Source organism: Maniola hyperantus, chromosome 10 (assembly GCF_902806685.2).
Source record: "Maniola hyperantus chromosome 10, iAphHyp1.2, whole genome shotgun sequence".
In the NCBI taxonomy this organism is placed as follows: Eukaryota; Metazoa; Arthropoda; class Insecta; order Lepidoptera; family Nymphalidae; genus Maniola; species Maniola hyperantus.
In genome coordinates this window covers 4,077,847-4,092,277 of record NC_048545.1, presented here as the reverse complement: position 1 = coordinate 4,092,277, position 14,431 = coordinate 4,077,847, and the positions used below count along the sequence as shown (strand labels likewise).

The 14,431-nt window shown below is 35.3% G+C and overlaps 3 protein-coding genes across 4 annotated transcripts in view; 2 read left to right on the top strand and 1 right to left on the bottom strand.

Moving 5' to 3' along the window:
• RpL15 (ribosomal protein L15) overlaps positions 1–14,431 on the top strand; it is a 410,749-nt gene that overhangs the window by 370,448 nt on the left and 25,870 nt on the right. The window lies entirely within an intron of this gene.
• On the bottom strand, positions 480–9,053 carry LOC117986009 (juxtaposed with another zinc finger protein 1). The gene is made up of 5 exons (XM_034972813.2): positions 8,883–9,053; positions 8,296–8,484; positions 7,412–7,520; positions 6,610–6,759; positions 480–5,480 (listed from the first exon to the last, which is right to left on the bottom strand). The coding sequence occupies exons 1-5, from the start codon at positions 8,980–8,982 to the stop codon at positions 5,009–5,011; spliced, it is 1,020 nt and encodes a 339-aa protein (XP_034828704.1). The 5' UTR covers positions 8,983–9,053; the 3' UTR covers positions 480–5,008.
• ATPsynC (ATP synthase, subunit C) lies at positions 9,190–13,664 on the top strand. 2 transcript variants are annotated; one of them, XM_034972816.2, is made up of 4 exons: positions 9,190–9,344; positions 9,798–9,873; positions 10,878–11,064; positions 13,042–13,664. In XM_034972816.2, exons 2-4 carry the CDS (start codon positions 9,829–9,831, stop codon positions 13,203–13,205), a joined length of 396 nt encoding a protein of 131 aa, XP_034828707.1. In that variant the 5' UTR covers positions 9,190–9,344; positions 9,798–9,828; the 3' UTR covers positions 13,206–13,664. The 2 variants fall into 2 exon arrangements, with proteins under 2 accessions (XP_034828707.1, XP_034828708.1); XM_034972817.2 differs by having other exon boundaries at positions 9,342–9,483.

Sequence of the window (14,431 nt, the reverse complement as noted above, 5' to 3'; positions counted from 1 at the left end):
TTCTTTTGTTGTTTTGTCTCTTTCGGGTATACGCGTTTGACAAGTCTCTTGATTCTTAGTCTGAGCGAGGTGCAGATCTCCTCATTTCTGATTTAATCTCGTAGATATACTTCAAGCATTTCTCCATCCTCAATTACTGACTCTGAGCTTTCTTATGAAGCCCATAGTCAATAGATTTAGACCGGTCAATTTAATTTGGAGTTTGTGGACAACAGAATTAATTCTATATTCCCACTACGCAACATATTTTCTTAGGGTAAGTCCAGATGAAGTAACATAATATAATAGTCAGGCGAGCGTGCTAAGAAAGCAGCTTTTACAGCTTGCTGAAAATGTTCCCGTTTATATATGCCCCCATGCTTAATATTTAAGGCGCGCTCAAATATTGAGGAGGTTTGCTGACTGCACTCTTATTCCTTGCGCCCGACGGCGCGCCGTTTACAAATTTGATATTTCATACCCAATCTTTTTTTATAAGGTGTTCTGACACAATTTATGAAATTGATAGCTTTATAAATCAACTAATTAATTATATTATTATAAATAAGCTTTTTGAAAATATATCTACATACATAATAATATACTATATCAATCATAATCAGATCATTAGGATATATTTTTCACAACCATTTAATGTATTATGAAAAACGTTTTGAGTGGAAGAATATTTTTTTAAATGAACAACATACTGAACTATGTAAAAGCCTGTTAATAAAAGATTTAAAAAAAAAACATACTGAACTCTAGCTACGCTAGCTACAGTTGTACACACTGCATTTTAAAACTCCAGTCCACATTGGTCCAAAGACAAGTAAAGACCAACGCGTAAACGCCTTTTGTTAATTGCGTCAGTATCATTTGAGCTATGCGTAAAAACCCACATAAGCCGGTAAGCCGATCAGCGCTGGCTGGACGCAAAATTGCCCTGTACATGTATTATCTGAATGCATTCGTCGAGCATCAATATGCTCTACGAATATGTGTACATATTTTGTCCAATGACGAACGTACACTACACGGCAGGAAATATTGTACATCGACCTTTAGAAAGAGATGGTTTCGTAAAGCGTTGTCTCTGTCATTGAGACTGAAAAAAGATCACATAGATATGAATGACAGACAAGCGCTCTAGGAAGCCGAAATCTGTTTCTAAAGGTCGATCTATAATATTTCCTGCCGGCTACTGTAAATATTTAGGTCACATGCAATAATAATGTCAATAAATAATAATAATAATTTCAACAAACAATAACAGTTTTTGCAAATTATTTAAATAGGATTACACACAAAAACAAATGCAACGAGATTCCCGTTGCAATAACTCCATTTATATATGTATGCATTTTTCAAATACGAACATCTCTTTTTCACACATTTTTTTCAATATATTAAAGGTATGTTAGCTTAAATAACTAAAAATAATGAGCACAGCATGTCTTTTTAATGTTAACAAATAAAGTAACAAGACTCAAAGAATTTTATAATCATGTAACTTTTATTTAACATAGGTACTGAAAGTTCTCTTTTTCTTATCGTCTTTTTTGTATCTATAAGTATAATATTATTTGATGTAGACCTCATAATATAAGGTTTACTTTACATTATAAAGTTACACGATTATTTTAATTTTAAAAATCAACAATCAGTCTTAATGAACGAAAACATTTGATATCAAACGAAACGTTAATCAAATCATAATACAAAGTTATGTTTGATCATTTTGTTAATATTAAGTAAGGGTAAGTACCTAGTAAGTATACGCCATTTTCATGAGCCGACAGACAAATGGATGATGCGAAGATGAGATAAGCATGAGGGAGAAGATATCTTGACAGACACTTCTAATTTGCTCCTACCTGGCATGGTACCACAACGCTATTGACGCGATTTTTTGAACAACCCACCAACTTCCGTGGCCCCATTAATCTGACAGTTACGTTTAGATAGCGCATTCAAAATAAACTGGCATGTTTCCACTTGAGACCGTCATTAGCAATAACAATAGGATTACATTCGACACGCCACGTATTAAATAGTGGTAATAAGCCAAACACTCATAGAGCCCATTCATTTTTAAAGGAGCCGGTTCAACCTCATAGTTTTGATACTTTTTAATTCGTCCGCCACGACTTAATCCTATTGCTATTGTTAATGACGGTCTCCAGCTTTCGTTCGTCCGAATAGAAAAGGCAGTATATGCAAAAAAAATAGATAAAATATTTTCAGTTTTCTTCTATGCAAAATTGCATTTTAATACTCTAAAGTCTAGTCTCTAAAGCTTTTTTCAATTGAAAAGAAAAGGCAGGAAAAAAATGAGATATCTTCTCTTTGGCTTTCACACAATACTTACCTATTCCATTTTCTATACCGAATATCACACGTCTTGTTACGTCCGTTAAGCACCGTATACTTGACTTCTATATTAGATTCAAAAAGTTTAATCTGACGAATAAATTCAGTACCCGGCAGGAAATATTGTACATCGACCTTTAGAAAGAGATTTGGTTTCATAGAACGTTGTCACTGTCGTTGAGACCGAAAACCTGAAACCTCTTTCTAAAGGTCGATTTATTTTCGAGGTATTTTCTTGCAAACACAACACACAGGTACAAACTTTATTAATATTCTTTCTAACCATATTATCTTCCGATTCCCTTGCGTACTCATAGCACCTCAATTTTCTTTTCATTTTGTTAATAAAACTCATTTTAAAATTTATGGTTAAGCTTATGAAGTAAATACACGCAAATGTTTGAAAGAAAGTTTACGTAACAAGGTTTTTAGTATGCATTCGAAAAATAACTACTTCATACAAATGAAAATCACTTAGACTTTTGATTGGTACGAATGTTGGGAACGCCAATATTGACCGGACTGTAATATAATTTATATCCCGTAGTTTGAAATAAGCCTTATGCAGAAAATATTAATATTAGGGATTTGGAAAATCAATTTAATTTTTTGAAAATTAATGCAAAACTTAAACTTAGCAACAAACATTATAATAACATTTCTATGAAGTAGCTACTGTGAATCAGTTTTATTCTAATAATAGTAAGGCCAATAGTGCCAAAACTTACCTATTTCACAAATCTCGCACAAATAAACTTTTAGGACCAAGAAGGCAAAACTTATTCATAATATAACTTTTAAACATTATACGTAGGATAGGTAAAGGATGTGAATTTAATCTTTTACAAGACAATTTTTTATACCTAACCAAATATATCATAATATAATAAGATTCGTTAAATAATGAGTATTTGACAACATTTATATTTTATAATAATATAGATTGTAAAGTCATGAAATAAAAAAGGCACGAAAATTATCAACACGTATCTAACCTGTATGTCAGAAAATTGCATTTACATATACATAGATGTTCAGCATGACTGTGATGGCTCATAAGGGTAGGGTGCGGGATGCGGAGGGTAACCTCACTTTTGGATAATATTTTTGCATTTCTGTCACTCTGTCTAGTTGTATATTATACATAATACAAATATGTGTGTTCGTTAAAATTTTGTTTTTATATATTTGCAAACAATTTTCTGACATCCAGTCCGAAAGTTAATTTCTTCCTTAACACCTAAGTACCATTAAATAGGTATACGCTAGAAAGCTTTTTTTTTACTTTTTCTAAAATATATTATCACATTTACGAGTATATTAATATCATCCTACAGGAATACTTAACAGCGAATGCTATTTTTTTTTGCTTTTCACTTAAATACAAAAATCTATGACATTTAACACCATTAGGTAGGTAAGTGCCCAAGAGGAAATAATACACATCGAACTTTAGAAAGAGCTAAACGCCAGCTTTGGTTTCACAGAGCGTTATCTCTGTCGTTGAGACTAACAAGTCAGCGATAAAACGTGTGACACTTCAGAACAAAATACCTGTAGAAGTAGCCCTATTGTGACTCTTACTGTTAGAGCGAGATAGCTTAATGCATTTAAGCTCTTATTAGAACGTGGCGAATGATAATTTTTTGTCCTTATCACCGTGGCCACTTTTTTGTTTGTCAATATGTATTCTGTGTGTGAGATCTTGACAAACAACGTGAAGTGAGGTTATTTTGACTCAAGTATTTTAAAGAAATAATTGATTCGTTTTGAAAATTGAATACAATTTTTCTTTTTGAAGTTTTTGTGCAATGGTGGGTTGCAGTATACTAGACTACAATAGCCAAAGCGAACGTAAAATAGAAGAAATTACATTTCTCAAATAAGTACATCTACTTGAGCGAGAGGAGACTACAGGAACCACGCTAATGGCATATTTATTAGATCTGTGTGTGACACAGACGACGCTCTACGAAGCCAAAGTTGCCGATTAGCTCTTTATAAAGTTTGATGTGTATTCTTTCTTGCTGAGTACTGTAGTTGAAACATCATTCCGTGTAATACACGTTAAGTACATAAATACATATTATTATAATGAAAATGGCACGAAGACTTCTAAAAGTGACTATTCATTAGCACTTCCCACTTCTAGAATCACACGCAAGAACTAGATTTAAAGGATTTCAGTACTTTTCTATTGCCCTGTTGTAAAAGATAATGATAAATCCTTCGATATCTTAAAAATGTGCCGTTAGAAAATATTAGCACTAAGCTTTCTATGAACATCCTTTGGATTTACTCTAAGCTAGCGACTTTAGATCACTTTGGTACAATTAACACAGTTAATCAAATTGTAATCACAGCAAATCAAGTATAATACTAAACTAAACAAACAAAACAGAAAATAAACTCTTCTCTTGAAAACAATCAATCTCTAAAGTTAATTTAATAAAGACTCTTAATATAAATAATAATATATGCAGATTATCGGGACGAAAATGTCTACCTGTTAAATTAAACTTTATGCATCTAAGCGACATTTCCAATTAGCAACTGACCATGAGATATATAGATAATTTATAAAAAAGGGTTTTATTAATATAGGAACTGCGTGGTCATATTTATAATATGCATAGATATATAATATAATAATAGACTAGCCTCTACGATCGCTTGGTAGTGTCAAGCTGGAAGTTTCGTACGTCGTTTCCTGAGTGACGGTGACTTTAGGAGGTCTGTCGTACTTGACTTTATCAAGGGGACTGGACGCCGGCGAGGAACTTGGGGTGAGGAGGACTGAATGACGTAAGGTTTGGCTGTTATGGTTCGCGCTTATAATGTTCAGATGAGTAAGGTTATGTTTAGGAATACTGAAGGAAGGGAGGTCTTTGGCTTTGATAGTGTCGTAGATACGGACCAATTTGCTAGCGTCTATGGTCTCAAGAGCAGGGGTGGCAACGTGAGGTCGGGTGGACGGGGAGGCGGTGACCACGAGGTTCTGTAACTTAGGCGCATGGATGCGGCCTTCGCTTGGTTGATGAGTTATATGTTGTGTTACGGAATGGCTCTTAAGCCCTTGCGCCGTTTTGTAACTTTTGCCGCATTGGCATTTGTATGCCTTTTTTACCCTGAAATAAAAAACTAATATAAAAATAATGAAATAGCAAAGACATGACTGTGTTATGGCGTGTTGCAATGCATCTCGATCAACGCACCAGACCGCAAAGATAGAACTGTACACATTTTTACTGGTTTCTCACTTAGGGTCAACGTTGTCGAATGGCTTCTATGACTGATCGGTGGTCAGCAAGCGCATAAGTTGTACAAAAAACACTAGGTCTTGACCAAGACATTTAATGCTTTTTGGTCTATGACTCTGCGCCTTCTGTCACGTCACGAGTCACGACACTCCACAACAAAATAATGTCTTTTTCATCTACTATGAATTCTATGCCGGAAAATCCTTTCAACTTAGGTAGACTATATTATCTGCTGTGTGGTAAATAAATACATTAAAATACTACCCAGTCATTTGTTAAATAATATCAACATTATTCTATCATTAACACATACTCTACATAATATGAACATACATAGAGATAAACTGCATTAAGGCTCTGCAGTAAATCTAATTATTTCTATTGTATCAATCAAATCTCTATTAATTAACCGACCTACACCAAAAAAATTAATAATCTAATACTATCACGAAGTAGATACAACTTATAGAGTAATACCCATTTTTTCCAAAAATATTCTTGAGCAGTAAGACGCTTCTTGGTGGTTGAAAATTTTCGTTTGTACGTATCTGACGTCGGTAAGATATAAAATTTTCTAAAGAATAAGAATATCTTAATATTGTAAAAATTACTTTAAGATAATAAGTATAATTTTTAAAATACGTCTTATCACATTATTTAGTTTTAAAGACTGCGATCATAAATGCTAAAGTGCTTGTCTGTCTGTTAGGCCTATTTACAATTTAACTGCTGAACTAATCTAAACCACAGAAATAGCTTGAAGGTATCCTGGAGAGGATATGAGCATAGGATGGGTGAGAGTCATTCTTTCCCAGTGATAAAATGCATCATTATTGGCAATTGTGATACTTATTATCCCAGAAAAAAGGACATTAACGGATTTAACAAAACCAATAAGACGAATTCACGCGATTTTATTACAAACTCATGACAACTTCGTTCTGTACCTACGTAACTAGCTAACTAGTGCAAGTTAAAAATAATTGAAAAAACTTACTTCCCATCCTTCTTATGGCCATTCTTAGAGTGGTATTTAATGCCATTGACATTCTTGTAGCGCTTCTTGCATCCGGGCACCGGGCACGCAAATGGCTTTTCCTGCGCCGCCGCTGACCCTGACGCGCTAGATGACGCACTTGCATTCATTCTGTCAAAATATTTATTTTATTTTTATTTTTCATGTACCAAAATTGTAGTTACAAAGTAATAATAAATTAAGTTACATTGGAAATGCTTATCTCTAAACAGAGATTTCTTCCAGCTTTACATTCAAGGTTGTGAGTAAGGCGTATCAAGAAGTGGAATAGGTCTACGGTACTATTGTTGTCAACGTAACTTCTACGTCAAAACAATAACTGTGCCATCTTGTTCCATAATCCCTATCGTCTGTATTGACGTTGAAAACCCTTTTTCTACGCACCAGCAAATGGTGGAACCAATTCCCGTCGGCGGAGTTCTCACTAGATCAAAACTTGAAGTTATCAAGAAATTCTTGAAAAGCTGGCAACGCAACTCTGGTGCTGCAAATGTTTATGGGCGGTAGTGATCACTTTACATCAGATGACCCGTCTGCTAGTTATTTATATTTTTGAAACAAGATATTTTTGGCAATATTTTTATGTGAAAGAGAATGCAAAAATTGACTTTTTTGTATACTTAATAAAAACTCGAATAAATCCGCCAATTTTTAGCTTCGTCTAGGTACTTCTTTATTTGTCTATTCTCTTTATAGTACACGTGGCGCCCACTAGTACCAAAGAGTTAAAACAAAATTTATCTCTATTTTACACCATACTTACTTTACTCCATAACGCAGTATGTATTCGGAGCTGTATTCCTCGACGGTCGTCCAAGAGTCGTTACTGTCATCCGACGGGCTCATGACCTCTTCCTCATCCATTTCACTTCCTGGAATTATAATTTTCATTACTCTGTGACATCTCACTGGCTAAAAGAAAATATAAAGGAAGTTTTCGCAAAAAAATGTACTTCAAAAAGTAACTAGATCTAATATTTAAAAAATCTACCACGATTTTTATATAGTGCCATAAAGCGATAGATTACAGGTTGAGTCACTAGCATAGTGCGTGCAAAACAAGTAGGTCCAATCTGAAATCGCACTGTTTTATTTACTTAGAAAGTAGGAAAAGCGGGGTGATTCGCTCAGTGTACAACGCTGAATAATAGCCACCGAGCTCATTCGACATTTTATTTTTATTTCATTTTTAATGGCATTATTTTTATCATAACTAAATAATAATAAATAATAGTGAAGCGAACTTCTTGCATTATTATTGTCAGCATTTTAACACGCGAACGTCTCCAATAACTCTTTCGCTCTTTTTGCGTCTAATGTTACAAGCACCAAGTTAACTATTACTATATAGTTAAAATTATCTTATGGGAGTTATGCGATACCGCGATGAATCCCGGATGAATGAATGATCCCGGAACTAATAGGTACCCTATTAGTTCCGGGCGAACCAGTAGTAAGATTTAATTTATATAAATAAAAATGAATCTCCGAAATCTATGTACGTGCATAACTTCCGAACGCCTGCACCAAATCGGATAAGTGTTCGTTATTTATTTTGAAATATTTTTTTTGGAAAACGCTCGGTAAAAGACAGCTCCCACAGGACAAGGACGAAATCGCAGGCAACTGCCATTAGTTTGTAATAACCTGTAGGTGTGCTGCTTCGAACCGAGGGTGTCTTTGGCGCGGAGAAAAGGCGCCGGCGAACGTCGACGGCCGCCGGCATACTTTGAAGTTCCCGCCTCGACGCCTCCGTAAAGAATTTCAAAACGTAACTTAGCGGTATACATGCTGGCTGTGAAGCTTCTTTTTGTTCTACCACAGCGGGATCATAGTCTGAAAAGAATTATTACTTTAGAAAAAGAATTGGAAAAACTGATGACTAACAATAGCATCTATTACTTTACTTCATACTGCCATGGGCCACCGGAATCAGCTGTTCATTGTTTACATATTTCGATAGGTACACTTTCTTCACAAAATTTAACCAAATATTTTTAAAGTATGCTATTATACCGTTGCACGTTATTTTATTAGTCATTTATAACGCCTAATGTAAGAACAATACAATTAGCAAGATTTCCCGCAACAATTTATAATGTAGAGTAAGTATAGTACACAATGTTGGCAACTTTGACATATTGATAAGACGTATTATGGACGAACCTCTATATTATTAATGAGCATGAAATATCATATATGATAGCCGATAATGTAAAGTATTTAATATTCACCAATATGTACATCTTCGATGTGCTCAATTAGGTCCGCTAGTCGTGGAAATGTTATGCCACAGCCATTAAATTTACAAATATTTAGCATGAAGACCGCCATTTCAGATGGCGATAATCGACCCGACTAGTCAAATGACGTCTAAACTTATGAATGTTACATTAATTTAGTTTTTTTAAGTAAATTTGTTAGGTTAATATTTTTATAGAATCAATTAAAATAATATTTTATGAATTTAAAAATATTAATGGGAAATAACTTACATCAGGAATAAACGTTTATTTAATAAGTATTGAATGCATGTGTCATTCGCGCAACCCAATCAATAGTTGGCTGCTCCAAGCGGAACTAGCGCAGCCTGCGCAAGTCAACCAATAGCAACACGAGATTTATACTCTGTTTCATTTGACCACTCAGAAATTGGACATTCCAAAGGCCGGTCTCCTCCTTCTCGGTGTTCTTTGGTAAGTGTCAGAGAGGTTGCCGAACGATCTAAATCGTGAAAAAGTGTTTAAATCCTCGACTATTATCAAGGAAAAAGTGTTAATATTGATAACAGAAGGCCCACAGTGCGTGTCGGTGCAAATATTTAATAGTGATTTTGTAAGTTGTCATTGAAGACTGCCTTCAAAACGAAAAGATTGATCGCCGATTCGGCCATTTTCCGCTATCCCATAGCAATTAATTTATGTGAAGTTGACTCGTCCGCATCGTTGCCGTTAGTGCGTAGTGATATAACATTGGGTATTATCGAAAAATCATAGATATACAACGAATACCCTATCTTGTCACAGTTACGTAGCCTCCTAAAATTACGTAACAATCTGCGGTCAAACTGTCAAGTTCTAAGGAAAACTCCCTCTTCAAACATTCCCAATAAATATAGTTATCATTTACTAGTGAAACATTTCTTTCAGTTGTCGATCGCCGCTCCCAATAACCACAAATATGCTGTCTGCTGCTAGACTGATCGCCCCTGCAGCCAGGTCTGCTGTAAGTACCTTGAATATACTACTTCTTACTTTTTTTCAATTTGTTTTTACTTAAAATTATACATTTACGACATAGAGTTACTTAACTGATGTGATAACTTGGAATTTCAAATGAACTTTTAAAAGTATTGTTATTATTATATGCTTATAACTTAATTGATACTGTTAAGTGATTCCCATTCAACAAAGAAGGATGTGATCATTTTTAAATATTTGATTCCAACTAAATGTTAACCTGTTATATAACATCATAATCAGATGTTCCCATTTGTGTATCAGTCAACAATTGTGCTCTTTTAGCATATTATTTTGCTTACAATTACCAGCATTTAATATAAGCCCAAAAGAATAGATTTATTTAGATTTTCAGTCAATGTCATGGACTTGGCTGATATCTAATCAATACCAAGGACACTTCAAATTTTTCTGAAGTTAAATAAAAATTTAAGGTTTCTTAAAACTTGTGTATTATGTAATGAATTATCACAAATGCAGAAATATCAAGAAGCTGACAAGAAAGTGATTGTATACCTACTTTTATAAAAATTAAATAGATTAAAAAGGAAACTCAATTTAGATAAGAAAATGAGGTGATAGCCTAGTGGTTAAGGTGTCTGCCTTTCAGCCGGGGGTTTGATCCCGGACACACACCAAACTTCTTAGACATATGTATTTGCATTCCAAGGAATTAAATATCTCGTTTTAATGGTGAAGGAAAACATAGTGAGGAGACATGTATGCTTGAGAGTTCTTCATAATATTCTTAAAGGTGTGAAGCTGCACTTGGCCAGCATGGTACATGGCCAAACCCTTGGCATTCTGAGAGAATACCCATGTTCAGTAGTGTGCCTGCAATGGGTTGATTATGAAGATAATATTCAGACTGGAACTGGTAGTTTACTTAATATCGTACTTTCATTTTCAAGATCTGTATCAGCATTTTGATGGGGGCCTTTCCCCAGCTGTGAAAAGTAACAGGCTGATGTTGGTGGTATGATGTTTCAGATCTTCAGCAATACAGCTTTGGTGAGGCCACTAGCGGCGATCCCCTCCCAAACACAAATTGTCCCCGCAGTACCCTCCCAGCTCTCAGCGGTGCGCTCCTTCCAGACCACCTCAGTCACTAAGGACATTGACTCAGCTGCCAAATTCATAGGTGCTGGTGCCGCGACAGTAGGAGTGGCGGGATCCGGTGAGAAACTGATTTTTTTCTGGTGATCCTGCAGCCAACAGTCAAACAGCCGTACTCAGAGTCACTTAATTGTTACTTAAGATTGAATTAAAACGAGACAGATTTATGTGAGAGATATAGCTCTGTCTCGTTTTAACGAAACTTAAGTAACGATTAAGCGACAGTACGGCTGTAAGAGTTCCGAGTTCTTAGTATAGTATTTGTGAACATACTTTCTGAATAATCATATAATAATAAAATATTCTGGATGGAATGTTTTTCAGACAACTACACCATCTATTAAAATAGAACTTTGAACTCTTGAAAACTGTTGGAAGTGGGATTGATGCCTTCAAATTAAGGCTAGCTTTGCACTGTGGCACTGTATTTTTAAAGCTTTTTTGGAGCTGCAAGCATTTTTGCAAAACCATTTTTATGCAGTCAAATAGGCTTGTTTCATTTGTTATTATTCCACTTTATTTGTATTTTTCTTTTACTTGATTAATCTCCTAAATGTACCAAGTTCTCCTTAAATCACATTTAAAAATATACTGAGGTCAATTCTTATTAGGTTTTTGTGAAATTATTTACAACTGCAGGGTAACTGAAGAATTAAAGCAATATATAGAAAATGTGTATCCAGAGAAATATAAAGAGTATTTTATGTAACAGCAGTTATTGCATAACATGCAAGATGGAGGTACATTATTGATTTTTAGCTTGGCATGCAGACAGTCTCAAGGAGTTTCTTGGACAGAGTTCATAGTTCATTCAACTGGTTTTATGAATACTATGTTTAACTAAACTGTTAGAAAGAGATCTAAGTACATTTGAGGAACATTTTGATTGTACTATCATGGATATTTAATTGCAAAAGTTGTGAACTAACATTTTCTGCCTAGTTTATAAGAATCTATTCTCTCTATTTTAATTTCATTAAACATTTCTATTCTTTGCACATCTATAAGCATGTGATGTGTTTCGAGCAACATACATTTAAATTTTGAGTAATTAACACCTAGTAGTACGGAATTCCGTACTAGGTGTTAATTACTCAAAATGTGACAGCTATTGATGCTGATGCTCGCAATTATTTCTTATACTTTGCAATGCCCTGGGGCTATGTGCATGGGGCTTAATGTAATCATAAAAGCAAATGAATAAAATAAACGAAATCCTTTGACATTCTTCTATTGACGAAAATGTTCAAATTTGGCACAAATAAATTCAGTCGATAGTATTAAACTATGACATAAAAGTACGACGCGTGCTGCTAGATATGCAGAGAAACATATTCCTAACTCTTCCTACCTTATCCTTTATTTCTTACCCCTTGTGTTATTAACAGGTATTGGCATTGGTGTGGTGTTTGGATGTCTTATCATTGGCTACGCACGCAACCCTTCGCTAAAGCAACAATTATTTTCATATGCCATTCTTGGATTCGCACTGTCTGAAGCGATGGGCTTATTTTGTTTAATGATTGCTTTCTTAATGTTGTTCGCTTTTTAGACAGTTATATTTATTTTTAGCCTTTTTTTGTTTAAGTTTGTGTACAGTGTATAATGACATAATGGAATCTAGGACTTGTGATGTGCAGGATGTCTGTACATTAAACTCAATATACATATATTTGCATGGTGCATGGCTTACATAGGTATGTATCATTTCTGCTTTTTTCATTTACACATTTTTACAAAAAATCTCTTATCAGTTGGTGTTCTCTATTAAGTTAACATTGCTTATCAGTGCAATAATTAATTACAAATTGAATAATGAGTAATGACGTCTTGTTACCCGCTCTACTTGCGCGCGATTCACGGCCGCCTTTATTCCTCTAATACCTACTAGCGAGTTTGTAAAAATTCAGTCCCATTGTCGTGGATAACAACCGATATCGGAGAGAATGCAGCGAATTACTTTCGTTTCGCAGCGCGACTAGAGCGGGTAATAAGTTTGACACGAGAATATTGGTTTAACGTGTGGTAATGTTCGCAGGCGCGGGAATCGGCACGGTGTTCGGCTCGCTCATCATCGGCTACGCCAGGAACCCCTCCCTCAAGCAGCAGCTCTTCTCATACGCTATCCTGGGCTTCGCCCTGTCCGAGGCCATGGGACTCTTCTGTCTTATGATGGCCTTCCTGCTGCTCTTCGCTTTCTAAGCTAGTACCTCTTAAGAACACTACTACTGCCATCCAAAATGAGGTTTCAGTGTACACTATCTGGAGTGGACGGCCATGGAATCAAATGTGTGAAACCTTACCCTCATAGTGGTGCGAGAACTAATGTGTTAAGTGTTACACTTATCAGTGCATAATCAGGAATGCGATTTTTATTTATTAATATATAAAAAACATCTGCAAATAAAATGTTGCGCGTTAACACTCGATTGATTCCTATTCCTGATTTATAATTTATAATATAATGTAGACTGTTACTCCAAATCATGTTATGCATACGAGCACAGTATAATGGTGTCGGAAGCCGCTGATGATATGTTTAAGCCAGTTATTTGCACTTTGCGTGCGAGTATTGTCATCGACTTTACAGTCGTTATGCTGTTCGGGAATGTCAGTATCTGTATTGTACATTTTTAGGGCGATTAAATGATACAAACCAATTGATGAGCATTTTTTCAAAACAAACTTTACCAACTGAATCTGACTGATGGATATTTTGAGGAAGTGAATCAATGTGACATTGAAATAATCACCTGCGCGATTGCGGTAAAATGACAGCTACAATGTCACGATTGCAATCACCTCTGATTGGTTGATGCTCGCTCACTATTGGCTACAGTTCATTGTTGCAACAAGAATAACACATTCAGCCAATCACAATTGCGATTGTAATGATTGGTACAGGATTTACGTAATCGACCAGCAGAGTGCGCACAAGACGAGTTGCAGACTAATTATTGTCCTAAGACGCGGAGCGGAGTTGCGGGACTGTATTTTGTTTTTCGATACGCGAAGATAGCCCCGCTCCGCGTTAAAATGTACGATATTTAACTAGTCTGCAAAATCTTTGTCCACTAAAGCGAAGGGGAGTTTTATGCAATATTGCAATTCTATTCGTTAATATTTGCACAGCTCCGCACCAGTGGACAGGCAGCCTAACCCCACTTTTGGTTCTTAAGAAGTAGGTTAAAAAGTATTCATCACACAGACTGATTGACGGCTCAATGATTTACGACTTTATACCAGCAGCGAGCAAAATTAACATTGAAAAATGATTCTCAATATTTTTAGACTCAATTCACACCGGACGAACGCGGCGAGCACTTTTAGTGTTCAATAATGTTAAACTTTATCTACATGTCTTAAAAAAAACACTCAAGAGAAGCTCGCGGCGCCTCGAACAGCCTCGCGAGCGTCTTTTCACCAAT

Bases quoted from the DNA above. Each gene is read 5' to 3' on its own strand.
- LOC117986009 (XM_034972813.2), bottom strand. From the start codon at position 8,982: ATGGCGGTCTTCATGCTAAATATTTGTAAATTTAATGGCTGTGGCATA. The intron at 7,521-8,295 runs GTTATTACAAAC...TTATAATTCCAG, and splicing joins TCGAAGCAGCACACCTACAG to GAAGTGAAATGGATGAGGAA. The intron at 5,481-6,609 runs GTAAGTTTTTTC...TTTTTATTTCAG, and splicing joins GGCCATAAGAAGGATGGGAA to GGTAAAAAAGGCATACAAAT.
- ATPsynC (XM_034972816.2), top strand. From the start codon at position 9,829: ATGCTGTCTGCTGCTAGACTGATCGCCCCTGCAGCCAGGTCTGCT. The intron at 9,874-10,877 runs GTAAGTACCTTG...ATGATGTTTCAG, and splicing joins CCCCTGCAGCCAGGTCTGCT to ATCTTCAGCAATACAGCTTT. The intron at 11,065-13,041 runs GTGAGAAACTGA...TAATGTTCGCAG, and splicing joins AGTAGGAGTGGCGGGATCCG to GCGCGGGAATCGGCACGGTG.